The 18,403-nt window shown below is 39.7% G+C and overlaps 2 protein-coding genes across 2 annotated transcripts; one reads left to right on the forward strand and one right to left on the reverse strand.

The window, feature by feature from the left end:
• Nucleotides 1-1,837: 1,837 nt before the first annotated feature.
• fbxo42 (F-box protein 42) lies at nt 1,838-12,678 on the reverse strand. Its single transcript, XM_008409764.3, has 11 exons — nt 12,552-12,678; nt 9,877-10,110; nt 8,715-8,994; nt 8,457-8,573; nt 7,004-7,138; nt 6,694-6,847; nt 6,478-6,588; nt 5,323-5,419; nt 5,158-5,214; nt 4,204-4,320; nt 1,838-3,457 (listed from the first exon to the last, which is right to left on the reverse strand). The coding sequence occupies exons 3-11, from the start codon at nt 8,986-8,988 to the stop codon at nt 2,414-2,416; spliced, it is 2,106 nt and encodes a 701-aa protein (XP_008407986.1). The 5' UTR covers nt 8,989-8,994; nt 9,877-10,110; nt 12,552-12,678; the 3' UTR covers nt 1,838-2,413.
• On the forward strand, nt 12,541-17,644 carry LOC103465150 (SUZ RNA-binding domain-containing). Its single transcript, XM_008409763.3, has 4 exons — nt 12,541-12,679; nt 14,747-14,796; nt 14,873-15,142; nt 15,347-17,644. The coding sequence occupies exons 1-4, from the start codon at nt 12,629-12,631 to the stop codon at nt 15,459-15,461; spliced, it is 486 nt and encodes a 161-aa protein (XP_008407985.1). The 5' UTR covers nt 12,541-12,628; the 3' UTR covers nt 15,462-17,644.
• Nucleotides 17,645-18,403: the final 759 nt, after the last annotated feature.

Genomic DNA, 18,403 nt, shown 5'->3' on the forward strand with positions numbered 1-18,403 from the left:
GAAACATGTTTTCCAAACTTGAAAGCATTTGTGATGAAACTTGATCTGAATGCTTGAAGTAAACTTCAAGCATTCAGATGACTCATCTTTTTCCATACTTCCTGTAGGATGTAAAGCAGCCGCTAGATGTCGCTACTTCCCTCAGCGACCAGAGACGTCCAGACTTTTCGTCACTAAAACGGTCAAGTTGAAAACAATTGGGCCTCAGCCAGACTTTAGAAATGGCTTTCAGGGGCACAAGCCCAGGGCGTCAATTTTTTGAGGGACCCCACCATTTTATTGTTCTAGTTTTGAATAGTTTTTTCTTTTTTGCAAACATTGTACTTTATGTTTTAGGTCCACCCATATAATGTGAGTTGTAGTAATACTTTGGAATTTGGGAGTTTTTAAAAATAAAAGCAATACTCAAGTATTAAAAACTGTTCTTGAAAATTATGAAGTTATTGTATTTGTTGGTTTTTTCTTCAAGTTGAAGCATGGGGGCTGAACCAGACTTTAGAAAGGGCTGACAGGAGAAGGAGCCAGATTTTGGGGGGGATTGAAAATGTGGGTACAGACTTTTTGTTTATTCAAAAATTTTATTATTTCTTTTTAATGAGTGCATGTTCCACAAACATTGTACTTTATATAACCATCATAGGCCCATATAAGGTGAACTTAAATAATATTTCATGGAGCTACTGGCCAAAGGATGTATTAAACTTGCCATCAGTTGGTATAATAACTCAGTTATGTTTAGGTTTACCTATTAATGTACTAGAAAAATAATTTCTCTTTAGTGAATAGGGCACCAAAAGGTTTTCAAGCCCATGGCCCACATTCGTGAAAATCAGGCCCTTCTTGTGTTTCTCAATGATTAACTAAATATGCTCAATTTTACTGGAGAACAAACTAGTCATATTTTTGTAGAAAAGTGATGTGTAAACCATCATTTTATATCTAAAACATGATTTTATGAATAAAAGAGAAGGAAACAAGTTGATAATTTTTGGGTTCAGCAACCAGAACAAGACATGGATCACTTGCTGTATCGATCAATTGGTAAAATAAGTTAAATGCAGAAGACTGGTTAACAAATGAGAAGCTATTTTTATTGTAAAAATTATTTTAACATCTGTTGTTTTAAGAAGATTTTGTCTGTGGAAATGCCACTCTAGAAAAAAAAGCCTCAACTGCCTTTCTTCATAAAGTCAGATTCGCTCTATTCTGGAATTATGTCAGAAAATTCTCCATTTTTACCATCTTTAGTTTGATAAAAATCATCCCTTGTTAAGAAATAAATTTTTCTTTAAAAAAAAAAAGTTTGCGCTGCTAGTGACCGTCAGATAGCTTTGCATGAAGGGCAGAAAGATACTCAGTAAACATGGAGCAGCTGCATCAACAAGGTCTTCCCAACTTCTGACAATGTGACAATCTTTTTTGTGAATTCATACCTTACTTCTTTTTTTTTTAATTCAAGTTAATCAGTGTCTGAAAAGTATTTAAATCCATGACAGCAGTAGGAAGTTGTGGATCTAAATGTGCTTTTTCTGTCCTTTCAGCTGTCTGCTATGTTAGTTGGTTTTCTTTACCACAAACATATCTGTGTAGAGTCAGTAATCTAAGGATTCTGTCATCTGGGTTTTAACTTTTCTTCAGGTTTAAGTTTCGTCCCACTGGATTGATTTGAACCAAAGTTGTGAAGTGAAGCAGAGAAGAGCAGCAGACGGACAGACGATGCCACCATCTCTCTGCTTTGGCAGAACATCTAATGTTGTCATTACGCCCAACAAAGAGACGCTTTGTTTAGCGGAAAAGCAGCCGCGTTTTCTCCACACCAGACAAGAACAAACTCCGGCACAGAGCAGACATGGAGGCCTTTATTGTTCAACTTTATTTATAGTACAGTGCCACATCGCTCAGCCGCCGTCGACTCTCCGACACACATTAGTCAACCACTTTTAACCACCATCATGCATACGAACACACACACACACACGCGCACGAGCGCACACACACACACGCAGTTTCTATGTAAACATTGCAGGCTTTGAAAGAGATAGAAAAAGCAAGGTATTCAACAACTGGTTTCTCTCTTTTCAAGAGTTCAGAAGGGGAGACACACACACACACATATAAATGTTTTGCTTGGTTGTTAATCATTGGGGTTGGGTGGAGGGGCGATAAAAACGTCTGGTCCTCTCTAGACAAACTCGCACACAGACAATTCTCATTCAAGCAAATATTTTGTCAAAGTGTAGTTAAAGTTTTTCCTTACGAATGCGTTCGGTAGGCAAAAGGAACAATAGTGAAATTCAAGTGAAACATCTAGCGCTGATAAAGTTCTTTCTTATAATCCTTCCTACAGGTAAAAGGCCTTGTGTGTTAGTTCCCTTATGTTGTTGCAGAATGTAACGTCTCGCCCGGAGTTGCATTACCTTTTAGCGCGTACGAAGTACAAAGCATTGGTTTTAGGGTAGTATTTAGCATTTTGTTTCTTGTCCATGAGGCCTCCGAAAATGATGAGCTCCCCCCTGCCCTGCACCACAGTGTGAAGGCTGGTCTCCGGAGGCCCTGTGACGGCCGCGGGCGTCCCGTTACCGTAAACCTTCCAGGACACGACCCCCGCGGACTTGGCCCGGGAAATGTCCAACACGTACATCTGCATGGGCTTGCAGTTCAGCGACTGGTACAGCGGTTTGCCAACATTCAGGCTCTGAGGCGGGTGATGGCCGAGGCGCCGCGCTATGGGCGGGATGGCGTGTCCGTCGGCTACTGCGGCTTGCGGGGGGCTGGACGAGGAGGACGGAGGGGTTCCTGAGGGGCCGGTCCCTCCTCCGCCACCACTCATGGGAGAAGCCCCCTGTGTTTGAAGGGAAGACGAAGGTGAAGATGAGGAAGATTTGTTTTTCACTGCCTCCAGGCCTCGCCGTAGGGCGGCGGGGGACACGGCTCCAGGCGGCGTGAGCGGGGAGCCGGAGGGCGGCGTGTGCAGGCCGTTAGTATTTGGGACGTCGTGGTGCGGAGCGGCGGAGGGAGGCGACTCCCAGCCGTAGTCTGTGGAGCCCGGCAGGTGAGGACGGGATGGGGGGGAGCAGCCCTGGGCCGGGCTGGTCCGGGGCGACGGGGACGACCCGTTTATTAGAGAGGGGAGCGGAGGGAGGGGGGGGCTGTCGGGGCCTTGAGACGGAGACGGCTGCTGGGACGAGCAGGGGCTCCCATCTCTGGCGCTTCCTCTGGCTGAGGGTCGCGGTCTGAGCGTGCCCCATCGACCGTTCACACACGGAGCCTCCTCGGCGGCTCCCAGGACAACGCCGGCGGCGCCGCTTCGAATCGGGGACTGAGACCGCAGGGAGGGGGGCTCCGGGCCCAAAGGGGCGGGCGTGGCACTTATGGGGGAAGGTCGCGAGTTAAGACTTGGACTGAGAGGGGCGCGGCCGGAAGGAGCCTGGGAGAAAACCACGACACACTGGCCCACCTGGCAGAAACACACAGGAGGAAAACCACAGGTCAGAGACAAACACACACAACATGAAGGAAGCTTCACGCCATTTTATATCCCAACGTTACAGGTAAGAAAATAGAAATATTTACCACAGGGTGTTTGGTACCAACCATACAAATAGTTTATATCCATTAAAGCAACCAAAAATAAGAGCAATATGCAAAAATCTACTAATTTTCAGTTTATCGTCCAGGTCTGGACTGACACCGAAGTTTATGTCAAAGATCAAGGTCATTTTACCAATGTTGTTATTTTCAGTGTTTTTATTTGATCGGGAATTAGAATTCATCAAATGCAAAAACATTCAGCTTTCTCAAAAGGCTATCAGAACCATAATCAAAAGAAATATCGTTTAAATAAAGGAGCATAATGTAAGGTTGATTCACAATGTTGGTGACATTTAGTCCTCTTTATAACGATTTCTCTAAAAAATACCTGAAAAATGAACTTATCTGTAATATACTAAAGGGTTAGGGTTAGTCACACAGTTACCTAAAAAAGAATTAATAAATTGTTTTGTTTTTTTTAAATTATAATTGTTATCGTTATCACAGTGGTACCAGAAAACACTGTGATAAATTTCTAAGTCCTCATCGCTCAGCCCCATTTCAGGGTGGTTCAATGGACTGCTGATGCGTGCAAAGTGGAAGTAGGGAAGCATAAAAAAGCAACACATCAGTACGAAATTGATTTGGTACATAATCGGGTTGAAGACTCACTTTACAAGCCGGGTGGCACCATAACTCTGGGGCGCCGTGGTCCTCGTTCTCCACCTGCAGCTGCTGCCACTTCCATGCAGGACCCTCCATGTGGAGGAGCCAGGCGTCTTTCAGAAGCTGAGAACCACAATGGGAAAGAATTAAATAAAATATGAATGTTGATGTTCGCCATACAGGCAAGAGCTTAAACTAGCACTTATAGAAATATATTAACATTCAAGGATTTTTGTGTCCTCATAATGGCATTTGTAATGTTTTAAAAGTTTTTATTCTGAACAGCACTTTGGTCCCTTTAGGCTTTGTAAATAAAGTTATTTTTTAAATGTCTAAAAAAAATGTCTAATCAAGGACAGCTTGCAAATTAGCTTCTGGCTGGAAAACCTTCAGACAAAAAAAAATTGCTTGTTTTTACCATGAAGCATTGTTTACTGTTCCGTCCTTGATTAAATAAATTTGAATAAAACAAAAATAAAATTATTCATATTAAATTGATATTCATCATTTCTATTCTGAAGAACTGCATAAAAACCTGCCGGCCAAACATGTAACAATTTCAGAAAAATTTGTCAAAAGTAAAATCCCATGAAGGCGGCTTCACAACGGAGACTGCGGCAGATGAATGAAACGTCTTGATCACCAGGTGTAGCGGATAAAGGAGTTATGCTCCTGCTACGTATGTAAATACGTCTCCTGCCCTCATGCCTTCAAAGCATTCAACATGTTGGCGCAGCTGTTAGACACCACATCCACCAGAGGGCAGATCTGAGTTATAAATGTCAAATGGGGAAGAAGAAGTTCCACAACTTCCGTCACCATCTTTTTTTCTCTTCTTCTAGGTTGTGATTTTTCAAAACTATGCGTTTTGTAAAATCCCTCAGTGGAAACCCATAATTGTTCTTTAGTTGTCAGTAAATTTGTTAGTTGGGAAAAAAAGTGGAAAATAAAAAAACTTACTGCATTAGGACCGCCGCAGCCTCCCAATATAAGCAACGTCTTCTCATCAATAACAATCTGAGAGGAAAAACAATTTGTATAATCAATTTTCAAAATGTACACAAAATATATATATAAAAAAGTTAAAACAAAATCTATTTGCTTTAAGTAAGAAGCCCTTCGTACTTGTGACTGGCCTCCTCGTGGGTGAGGCGATGGACCCGATGTGGGCGGTTTGGACCAGGACCATTGCTCCAGATCTAGAACCCAGACTTCATTGCTCCTGATCAGAACCAGTCAATAAATAAACAATATTAAAACAGTGGACTGCAAATGGTTTAATTTTCACTCATAATTGTTATCCTTGATACTTCCAAAACGATTTTGTATAAAACTAATGAACTGATGAAATGAGAACCCATCTATAAAGAACAAAATGTTAAATATGTTTTTTATTTCCCAAAGTGACAGACAACAAATGATATGTCTGTTTTTAGATTCTATTTATTTCCTGTTATTACTCTTGGTTGCTATTCTATATGAAGATGGACTTGCTTCTATTTACAGTGTGGACACAACCAATGACTTTTATGTAAAAATACAGACCAAAATGAAGAGTTTCATTTTAAGTTGTTCAATCTGCCTAGATTACATTGTAATGTAGCTAAAACATTACAATATAAGTGTAAACACTAGATTTAGCAGGACTCTGACTTCTACTAGTTCATGAATATTAAAGGTCTGCAACTTGTGGCTCTTGCTTTACTTTTGATTAGTTAACCAATAAAAAATTGTCATATTTTGAATTTTTTTGTAAGTTCTTATGAAAAGTCTAAATTTAACAGCAACAATGGGCATTTAAAAGTAACTAGCTTCAAACTATGAAGCTAGTTTGAAGCTTCATAATTTTCAAACTAGCTAAAATGTGGAAAAGGAAGAAAGAAAGGATCTTTCTTCCTTTTCCACATTTATAGAAAAGGTTCACCTCAATACATTTTGTAATAAGAGGATTCATTTTGTTTTGAGAACTACAAATAGAAATCAATGTAAATTTAATTTGTTAGGTTTCACAAACCATTTTATGTAGCAAATATTTAGAAAATATTTTTTTGCGGCTCGTAGCAAGTTTTATTTTGTAGCAGCGGGGGCAAAAGTGTCTATGAATGGAAAGGATTTCTGACCCCTGACCTCTAGCAGCTGTGAACTCCTAATTGTTACTCTGATGAGCTACAATATTTATCCCCACCCACATCCTTTCACAATCAACCACACACATTTAAATGTACATGCACACTGCTGACTTTACAGTGCATTATAGTGCGATTCATAAAATAATCATACATCTGTCGTGCTCCTAACGATCCCCCGAACACTATCATGGAGTTTCCTATAACAGAGGACGAGTGGCCTGCCATGGGTGGCGGTCCATGTGTCGTTACTATGCAGTTCCACCTGAGGAAATAGAAGAAAAACAACACAAGAGATGATAAGCAGCTTAACTAAGACATCAAGGCTTTGTCTAAACCGCACCCTCTGGATGACTGGAGTTCATCTTACCAGTTTTTTGAAGGTGAGTAGGTGTGGATTTCATCAAAGAACCTCTCTGGCTGGTGAAGCGGGTAAGGGCTGGGGCGCGTCCAGCCTCCAAACAGCACCAGCAGATCTTTGTGCATCACCAGAGTCGCTCCAGCTTTTGGAGACGGATAGGAGCCTGTGGGAAAGAAGACACAAATGAAGCTAACATTTAGCTGAAGACAATGCTTGATTGTTAAAAGAAAATAGGACAACGCATAAAAATATAAAAGAACGTCTTTAAACTGGGCAGCTGGTTTATAACTTGGAGTTTCTGTTCCTGCTCGGTTGTTACCTGAAGCTAAAGGGCGGATCCACTCTTTACTGTTGAGGTCCAGTCTCCATAGGTCATTAAAGGCAGCGTTGCAGCTACTCTGAGTGCAGCCTCCGAAAACATACATGGATTGATTTGAGTCATAATAGCACGCACCTGAAAAACATTAAAAAAATAAAATAGAAAAAAAAACAAGATTACTGGTACAATGTTTAAAAATCATTAGGGATTTGTTGCATACAGCTCCTTGCAAAAATATTCATCTCCCTTTTTCATATTTTGTAACATTGTAAACATAAACCTATATGTGAGAGACCAACACAACGTGGTGCAGAACAAACAAGTGGAAACAAGACGTGAATCTCAAGGTACTTTTTAAAAGTTAAAAGTCTGAAAATTGCACTTTATACACAGCCAACTACACTCTGATATCCATAAATAAAAAAGAAAGGAAAGTTTTAATCAAGAGAAAGAAAGACACAGTAACTCTGGAAGAGCTGCAGAGATCTGTCAGCTACCAGCTGAGCACTCCAAACATTGGGCCTGGAGGAAAACGTGGCAAGAAAAAGCCAAACTACTGTTTGCCTCTAGTCAGCAAATAACTAGATGAATCTCTGGAAAGTCCAAAAATGAACTTTCACACTCCACACTCCATGGTGTGACGTTAAGACACCCGAACACACCATGCGGTACTCATGCTTTTCTTCAACAGAAACAAGAAAGGAGTTCAGAGTTGAGTGGAAGGTGGATGGAAACAGAACCGGGCGATTTAGAAAGAAAACATGTTACAGTCTCCAAAAGACTTGAAAGTGGAGCAGCGGGACAGTAATTACAATATAGCCAGAGTTACAATGGAATGGTTTCGTTTAAAAATATTAAAATGTTAGAACCTTACAGTCTAGACATCCAAATGAGTGTCTGGGACAAGACTTGAAATCTGATGTTAACAGAAGCTTTCCGTCCAATCTGCCCGAGATATTTTCCTGAGAACTATAGCAGATATAAAGTACTGGGGACAAAACTCAAGACAATGTTTATAGCTACATTGTATCTACAGAATTGACTGAATACAAATTCACATCTCAAACTGTTCAGATTCTATTCGGGATAGATTTTGGACACCATGTATCCTTTTTTTTATCCACTTGACAATATATGTTACTTTATGTTGGATTTCTAGATAGAATCTTGAAAAAAGGCTGAGGTTTGTAGTTGTGATGCGACACAGTTTGAAAGAGGACCAGATGTATAATTATATAATTTGTGTGTTGTAAAGTCTACAAATGATATTCAGACATCATGAATTTATTTTGAAGTTAAATTTAGTTATCTCCAGTCTTTAAAACTAATAAAACTGTCACTTCTTTATGATACGGTAACCTTGCAAAGAACTTTGGCTCCACCTTTAATTGCAGGAGTTAAGTGGGGAAAAGTTATCGACTGGCTTCAGTGATATAAAACCATGTATACTGACTGTGTGAAAAGCGCTGAGTGATGGGGGTTCCAGGATATGGATATGTCCGGCTTTCCCATTGGATATTTCCCTCCTGGACAGCTCTCAAAAACCCATGATAACACTGATAGGCAACACCTGTTCAGAAAAAAACGAGATAAAGCAACACAGAAAAGAAAAGCTTCCCAACCGGCAAACACACCTTAGCGCTGTTATTTTCACATTAACCAAACATGGTGTGACACTAATCGTAATGGAATCAAAATTTGACAAACTCACCCTTAATAAGACGATACCACTGCTTACACACAAGTGCGGCGGTCTTATGCTCCTGGTAAGGTGAGAGGAAAGATAAAATATATTCCAGGACTTCCTCTGGCAACTCGACCATCGACCTGCCCTTCCCTTTGGCACCAGTGTCCATGTTCCCTTCCTGACTACAGGTCCCCATCTTTCCCTCCACCTCGTCTCTTAACGCAGCAGTCTCTGCACCCTCATCCTCAGTATCCATGGCGACAAAGTATCCATCTTCATTGTCGGGGGAAAGGGACATTATTGTCTGTTGAGACACATGAAGACATGTTGATGACGTACAGTACAGTGCTCATAAACTTGATTATCACCAAATTTCATGCAGTGATGGGTCAAAGTGTCACTTTCTCCTTTAACCTGGGGTAGATTTACCTGCTTTGTTTGGTTCTTTCTACTGAATCATAACGACGACGAAGCCTTGCATTAAAATGAAACAGATTTGCTCCTGCTGAAAAATCTTAGCGGCGTTATGAAGGTGTGACCAGGGAGAACATTTTCTGTCACTGCGTGTATAACGGCTCAGATAATCGGAATAGTTGATTCTTCAAACTGTTCGGCTTCGTTCGTCCCAGTTTGTTCTATTAGCCACGTCTAGCTAGCTATCTTTAGCCTCCACATAATAAATGAATCACTGGACTGCTAATGCTAACTACTTTCAAAAGCTTTCTACTGCTTCCAAAGCATTTTAAAGTTGTATAGTGTTAAGAGATTATATAGGTTACTTCATGCATAAAAACACAGTTTACCAGCTGGAAGCCGACCTGTTAACTTGATGAATTTAACGGTTGATCCTGGTTTTATAGGATATGCTAACGCTAGCTAGCCTACCAGGTGCAACCAGGCTAACAGTAGTTACATGTACCAGTTCATCTTCAACTGACAAGCTTTATAACACATATTTTCCCCAAATTATACTTTCCTGGCAAATTATGAACGTCTATTAGTTCTTCTATGTCTTGCCGACATGACATCCACAGTCAGCATCAGCTAGATGCTACCTCCATTTTTGTCTGTGTATATAATCGTTGCTAATATTAGCCTCAGTAGAAGGACTGTGTACGTCAGGGTTCTCCGCTGAAATGTTGCTAATTTTACTGTGTATTAGTGGGGGAAAAAATCCGGTTCATACCTTTGTTCCAGGTCAGTTATTTTCAGGGCTCTGGGTGTGTATATGTCCTCCTTCTCCCCGGTTATCAGCTCCGCTGGTCCCTGTGCTGCCTCCATGCAATCGCCATCTTCCGCTATAAGAGAGCAGCTCCTTCCCTCAGTAGCGGAGCTCCGCTTCGGAACAGAGTGTATAAAGGCGGGGGATGTGTGTGGCACCAGGGGTGGGTCTCATCAGGCCCAGGCTCTGCTCTCCCAACTGTTGATCAAAGAGGAAGACATATGTAATTTATAGAGATAGATATGTATGTATATTGAAAAAACGGTGTTCAGGTTTTATGACAAAATATTGACTAATTGATAGCAATCAGTCTATTTGTTTAGTGTTTGTTGACCCACAGAAGAGTTGGAAACTCTGTACAAAGATCTCTTGTTTAGACTGCAGTCTCATTTGCAATCATATTTTGGGCCACCGTGTTAAAAAAGCTAAGCAAGCTGATAAAGAACCTTGAATCTTACCTAGGGCTTGTTATGGAGTCTATAAAGCTGATTGTACAAAGGAAGGTTGATTAAGTCAAAACAGAATAGGAAAACATAATCATCCTATTCAACAGCAGCATTTCTTCACTCAAAGGCCTCTTCAGATGCACTGAAGAGCAAAGCCCATGCTATAACTCGCATTCACCACTGTAGCATCCTATCAAGATTCTTTGAATTGATTAGAATTGAAATGAATGACTCCATTGTTGTGTCCTTGGGCAAGAGGCTTCACCTGCCTTACCTGCTGTTGGTAGTCAGATGGCCCACTGGCGCCGGTGCCTGGCACCCTTGCTTCTGTCAAACTGCCCTACTGTACAGCTACAATGTAGCTTACCACCATCAGTGTGTGAATGGGTGCATGAATGACTGAATGACTGAACAGGAAGTGCTTTGGGGTCCTCTGGTCTTGATAAAGCATTATACAAGCACCGGTCACACATCCATTACCAACATAGAAGTTTGCAGAGTAACGCCTGGCGTGTCAGTCAGGATGCCTGTTTCTGTCACTTGCCTAGGTAAAACATGACATCAGGATGCACACTTGGAAGAAGACAAGCTGGCAGAGGCAATGATGGTGCAGGCAATCTTCTGGGAAAACTTGTACTGAAATCTACATTGAGGCATCTCTGGATGATGAAGCTTCTCACCTCATGTTTAGGGTCCAACTAGCCAGAAACTAGAGTTACCCTCTTGAATCTGGGTTCTTGTTCTTATTATTCAGAAGTGTCCACATATCAAAAAAAAAAAACAGTAGTCGTTGCTTACCATTGTAGTGCTAACTGCTGTTAGCAATATAGCACAATGACAATGCATTTCTCAGTATTTTCTGCACTTAAACACTGAAAGAGCATAATCACAAATTGATTTTGTATAATGAACCACCAATTTTCACTATGGTATGAGCACTGCAACCATACTGGATCCTCCATTCAGGACTGCTTTGCAAACAATTTCCCCTGTTGGAAGTAATTTCTGGCTACCCATAATTCTGACTTCAGCGTTGTTATAGAGCACACAAAGGAAAATATGTTTGAACACATAAATAAAGAGAATAAAATCATCAAGTTCCAGTATCACAATCATTTGCAAATCCAAATTGTTTTCTGACTTATCACTAGAATGTGGTAAAATCATATGTAACAGCAATACTAGATCTGGGTCCAGACTCCAGAAACAAACCAACTTCAGCAACTGTGCACCACAACTGGAACTCCAAAAACCACTGGTGTAGTTGTTTTAAGCTGCTAGACTTGCAACTGTGTAAAAAACAAGTTGATAACATTGTTTTTATTGGTATTCTTTGCATTTAAATAATCAGAAACATACCTTAAAATAGTTGTGATAGGTATGCCACTAATTTAGTAAGATTCAAAATGTCAGAAAAGCAAATAAGGTGTTTATTATGGAGATGCTCAAATCAATCAGCCAATTTGTCCTTGATTACATCTGATTGGTGGGATTTTTCAGGCCAGAAACTTAAAAATCTGAATAATAAAGCAAACTAGGAACATGTTTTGCTTGATAAAGGTTTAATGCTTAATAAAAGGTTTAATGTTATACTTTCAAGAACTTTTCTGAACTTTAGTACCACGAATAAGGTACAAAAGTACTCCCGAGTAAGTCATGTTTACATGTGTAGAGAATACATTTTGTTTTTCATTTTACTTTTACAAATACACAAATTTGTTTAAAAATAAAGAGTTAATATAATATTGCAATTTGCCCAAAGAAGGTCTCATTTATATTATTAAGGCGTCAAAACGCTGATTTTTCGCGAAACAAGTGTGGTTGAAATATGACGCCATCTTCATTGGGTCAGCGTCATTCGTGTGGCTAACTGACGTTACAACGTCATTTCCGTTCCTCAGTCAAAACGGTTACATTAGCTTAGCAGTGGGTCTTATCCGACTGAATCTCTCCACTGTTTGGTGAATATTTCACAAATTTTCTTTGCTGTTAAAGTGACTCCGCTTTACCTGAAAGGGGTCCTGGCGCAGAATTAAAAGTAACCGGAAGTCGGGTTGAGATTGTCATTTCAGTTGAGCGTCAGGCTAACACGCGGCCAAATAAAGGTTTACGGATTTGTTCCTTCAGCTTACCCCAGAGCAGAAAACCAAGTGAAACCCGAGTCCCCAGTAGGTCTGCCCGGCCTAGCCTTACCGTCTCATGCCATCAGCTGGGACCGGATATAGTTTTCCGGAGGAGCGAAGAGGCAGCCTGCCAGAGTCCTGCTAAACATGGAGGATGAGGAGGTAGCCGAGAGCTGGGAAGAAGCTGCGGACAGTGGGGTGAGTTGAACTAACATTTTTTAACAAGATAGTGCTGATTTCGGGTTTACAGTAAACTAATCACCTGGCAGAAAACAACTGGGTCACTGCAAATGTTCAGTTTCCAGCTAAATAAGCAATTTATTTTTGGCCTCATTTCCTTATCCATGTTTCCTGGGTCAAGAGTTTGATTTTGCAGGCCGAGTCCGTCAGGTATTGTCATAACTAAGCTTGTTTTCACTTCTCCTCTACTTTTAAATTAGTAACGTTTTTAAACATTATGGCACCGGTAAGTGGGAAAAACAGTTTGAATTATACGAAGTAACAACTTTTTCCTAAGCCACGTTAGAGCCGCCTATTGCTGAAATAACAGCAATGCGGTCAATTATTATTCTCACTTTTTTTTTCATTTTCCTAAAAAGATTCTCTATTACTGGGAACTTTATGCATAATTTATCTTCCTGTTTGGAGTAACGGGCAAAGGTCTTTTTATTAAGGTAACAAATTTAATTATTTATGGTGGTGATTTTGTAGATAGAAGTTCGTGTCTGACTTCCATTTTATTAAAGTGGGGAAAATACACTTTTTTTTAGCTTCATATCATGTTGTTATGTTATTCCATCATCTAAAAACATACCTGGAGTGTTTTTGATTCTTTCATGCATGTTTGCGAAATCCTTCAATCTCCCAAGGCAACCATTCAGGGACGATCCAATCGGTTGCTGCTCTCACTCAGCTCCTTCAGACTAGCGGCAGCAGCAATTAGCAAGCTGCGCATATTTTGAGTTCATCATAGAAACTACTTCTCAGTCCAATGTTGCTATGAATAGCTGTAAACAGCATCATGGAGGAGCATTGTGATGATGTGCTGAAGTAGGAAAGTGTAAGAGCTTCTTAAAGAGACACAGGCCAATTTCATGGCGTCAAATTACAAAGTTAAATTTCTTTTAAGTTATTTTTGATGTATGGGGCATTTTTGTAATAAACTTATTTTATAGTGCTATAAGAAAATGCATAACACCCACCCTTTAGAAAAAAATAGTTTTACTATATTACAGTTAATTTAATTTAATTTTGGCAAAACTAAAAGCCTCATTTTCAGTAAAAGAAGAGATCTATTTAAGACTAAATATAAGTGTGAAGCTTTAATTAAAATACAAAAAGCATTAAACACAGTCTGAATGATTTGACATTGAAACATTAGGATCCTTTTCTTTCTCATTATAATCTCTTTGCATCGCTTTTAAGTGCTAGCACTCCTGTTGGATGCCAATTTAAAAATAAATGGATAAATCTGACTTGAGAAGTAATAATTCAATACTTTTTACCAAATTTTTGATACATAAACTCTTATAATTTACTCATAGTTTTAATGTATTTTTAAGGAAAATAACAATGTGTAAAATGTTAGCTGTAGTTTCAAAAACCTTGTTAGTAGTTTAATTATCTATACTCTTAATGCTTCTAAATATCAATCAATCAAATCAATCAAATTTTATTTGTATAGCACATTTCAGCAGCAAGGCATTTCAAAGTGCTTTACATAATTAAAATAAAAACAGAAATAATCAGTGAGAAAGAGAGAGATTTAAAAAAATAAATAAAAAAAAAAAAAAATAAAATAAAAAAAATAAAAATAAAAACAAAAAAACAATATATACTAGTATCACTGTTGTGTGTTGTTCTATGGAACTTAAAATGGCTATTTATCTTTTTGTTTTTATGAATTTTAACACAACTCAGACTAACCACACTGTGTTTGCTGAAGAATATTTTTTCTAAAATTGATGTTAGTTGTAGATTTACTTTTCCAGAGGCTTTTGTAGTGAAAAAGCTGAGAGTGTTCATAAGTCATGGATGAAGTCAGTGCTGCGCTGTTTGCATAACTCAAACAAAAATGGCAAGAATTTATTTAAATGTCAGCTTATTCTGTTTTTAAATGTCAGCATTCCTCATCCGCCGGAGGGCTTGTGTTTTAAATACTATCAGTATGTACTCCTACATGTTGCTTCACGTGTTTCAGATCACATAGATATCTAAATACAAATTTACAGGTCACCTAACTGATAATGGTTTGTTTCCCTTTAGGAAATTGAGAGGAGACTTGAGGCAAAGCTAAAGATAAATCAGGAAGCAAAGTAAGTGACCAATCCCTAAATTACTAGATTTTTCTTTTAAGAAAAAAAAACAACTCACGTGGTTTTATTTTTGCAGGAAGACCAGTTTAAAGTCTGCTAGCTCCCCGGTGCGAACAGCGATTGTAGTCCAAGACGACTCCCTGCCGGCGGCGCCTCCGCCTCAGATTCGGATCTTAAAGCGTCCTTCCAACAACGGTACAGGTGGGAACTCTGCGTCCTCGTCTCGTCCCTCGCAGCAGATGAAGTCGCTGGCCCAACGGGAGGCAGAGTACGCAGAGGCCCGCAGGAGGATTCTGGGTAGTGCTTCTTCAGAGGAAAGCCCTCAGGACAATCCAAGCCAGGACCGGTAATGCATCGCATCAGTAGCAGTAAACATGCACAACATCCATCTCAGTAGATTTTTACGTTACTAAAGTGTTAAATTAGTGAAGTTTATCTATGTATTTTAAGATATAGAGTGATATATTTGTAAGAAACTTTTCTTAATTTGTATGATTATGGCTTGCAGCTCGACCTCGACTGCTAAGTGTTTGTCTTGTCGCGTCAACAGGGCTTCTCGTATGAATGTGCAGCAGCAGCCGTTGGAAATAGTTCGTCCAAACAATCATGCGATCCGTCAGCCTTCCGGTCCCGATGGCACCTCCGGCTTCCGGCTCTGCAGATAAACTGAAGCTGCTTGCTGCGAAGAAGCCGCTGCCTCTTGGCAAGAGGCGGAGCGGGGGAGAAATTAACGGGGTGTTTTGCGTGATTTCCAAAGAGCAGAGTGGTGGGATGACATCAAATTTACCTAAAATGAGGAGTTAAATTTACTTGTCCACCATCTCTCTGCTTTGCACGCTCCGATTGGATCTTTGCCTTTTGCCTTGTCTTTTCCCTCTGTTGAACCTTACAAGGCGGCTGGCCAGAGGTCAAGGATTCAAAAGCCCCATCGGTTCCACATTGGGAACAGGCTTAAATCTCTCACCCCACGCACACTGTGATACTCTGATGTGCGCTCCGATTTTAAATCTGCAAAGTGTTCGTCACTTCAGGGAGAACGAGGAGAACGAGACGAGTCTTTTCTCCCTGGCGAAGCGCACGGGTCACAGCTGGACCTCCACCAACAGGAAGGCCTCAGCGAGTTGAGAGGAAGTGGACCGCACAGTGCCAAGAACTGCCCGTTTAGCTGACCGAGTGCAAGGCGGTGGAACGCTGCGCTGACTGGACCTGTCGAGTGAAAGTGCACAGTGCCGAATAATGTGTCTTAGTCCTGCAGATGGTGGCTCAGAGCAGCGGGGAGGCAGCCTCTGGCCAAAAACCGTGATCAGAACCACGGAGTCACTAAATCTGTTTCTACAAGCAATAACAATGAAATTACTTCCTGGATTTGTTTTTTTAATTTGTTTTTTTTTGTTTTTTTTGTGCGTGTGTTTGTGTGCGTTTTGTTTTAAACTGTTAACATTGTTTCTCCATGGTTTTTTTTGTTTCTGTTATAGCATTTTTAAATAAGAAGATTTGTTGGCTGTTTAGAAAATAGGCTGCAATAAAAGCATTAATTTGCGATGTCGTTAATTTGATCACGTTTGAGGGAATTGTCAATTAGGAATCAGAATTTCTAGTGTTTCATTGTTCTTGCGTCAGCAGAAGAAGCGTTGGAGCGCTGATGGCGGCATCAGGCCAGAAAGACGTCGAGAAAATATCAGAGAACGTAACTTTGAATCAGCGCTTTGTGGAACGAAGCCAAATTTATCTTCCTGGTTTTGACGAAAGTCTTCCTGGCAGGTTTCTTCTTTTTTCTTTTTTTAAACGCAGCAGGGTTTTTATTGTAGCGTACGCTTGTTTTCCACCGATTGAAAATGGTTTACAAAATCCATAACATGATTAAAAACTGAGGAGTTAAATGAACTGACAGCTGGCGTTCCAATAACTAAACTCTAAGTTTGTCCCTTTGCAGTTTTGACCACTTCATTCCCACCAAACTTCAATCTTCATCCATCAGGGAAGCAATTTGATGATTGAAGTAACTGTTTATAATTGTACTAAGGACTCTTAAGGATATGTAGCTATACGACTCCTATAAAACATTATTTCTATCATATTTCAGTAGAATCAATTGGCTTCCATGGTTATCAGAACTGTAAATCATGGAAACTGTTCAGAAATTAATTGGAAATATGTTAAAGTAGATGCAAGACTTGAGCTTTTTGTCTATTTCTCACTTTACAAAATGGAAGTAGAAACTGACTGAGTCGCGACTCGACCTCGAGCCTTTGAACCTTTTGTGACTTTACGCCTTAAATTAACCCACCTACCAACAAACACAAGTGGAGTAATTTGGATTACATTTGAAGCCGTTTTAGTGCTTGTACACAATAGTTGTTTTTTTTAGAAAATTCACAGCTGCATTCAGTTTTTTTTTTCTGCTCTGAATGCAGTTTATCTGAACCTTTTTAGACTCATCAATGTGACGCCTCCTATCTGGAAGTGGTTGCAGGTTGAGATCTACTGTCCAGCAGCTCTAGTCACTGAAATGCTTCATTTAGACGTCATTTGTTTACCTTTATGAGTTGATTTACTCTGTTTCAGGCAGCATGGATCTGGACCTATCACCTTAAGCTTTAAAGGAACCGTTCTCTGGGATTTGGATCGGTCGTGTTCTTTTAGCAGAGGTGTGTGACGTTACATCGTCTGGCTTTTGAGGCAAAAAGGATTTATCACTTAAAGCTGATGTGCAGTGTGATCAACTCATGATGTTTATTGCAGATATTCACAGCCGGTTGTCTAGTTTGATGCCCATTTGATGTCATTGTTTTAAAACTTGAAGAATCCAAATGAAATTCGAATACCCTTTAATAAACATTTAAAGATACTGTCTAGAATATTTTGTCTTTTCTCTGAATTTTACTTTGAATTTGTTGATGGATGCAGACTTTTTGTTTCTCAGCAAGTGGATTGGCTTTAAATTGTTGCCTTTGAAAAGAGCGGATTTATCTAGAGATGTTTCAGCAACTACAGGTTCTGTTTTCGTTTTCCAATTAAACATTGAACAGTAAACAATCTTGGACCACAACAAAGGAATTGAGGCACTTTCCAAAAAAATTCAATCCTGCATCCATTCCCATTAATCCCAGTTATCAAACTGCAGTAAAGTAAATTATTCAAGGTAGTTTAAAAAGTTTCTAAGGAAGCCCAGCAGATCAGCATCTCTAGTAAAGATGCAAAAGATAAAAATAAAAAGCCTGCAGTAGAATAATCTCACTCTGAAGAAAGGAACTAACATCTTTTCTGTGCGAATGAAATGTAGAGAAATAATTGTTTTAAAAACTGGTGGCAGAATAATGTGATCAACCTTTATGTAAAAAAAGGACAGCGTCTCGTTTTGTAAAAGCAGCTCATTGTTGGAGTGTAGATGAAATTTACTACTGTAGCTGTTAAAGCTTAAAATGTATTTACACAGCTTACACATGCAGCGCCTATAAAAAGTATTCACTCTCTTCTATGTTTTACTCTTAGTATTGCTATTACAAAAAATCATGATCAACAAAATGTGACTTTTTTTTTTTACAGAAATTACAAAACGAAAACCTTTTAATGTCAAAGTGAAAACTGATTTTCACATTAAAATATG

This window comes from Poecilia reticulata, chromosome 5 (assembly GCF_904066995.2).
Source record: "Poecilia reticulata chromosome 5, P_reticulata-male-v2, whole genome shotgun sequence".
NCBI lineage: Eukaryota > Metazoa > Chordata > Actinopteri > Cyprinodontiformes > Poeciliidae > Poecilia > Poecilia reticulata.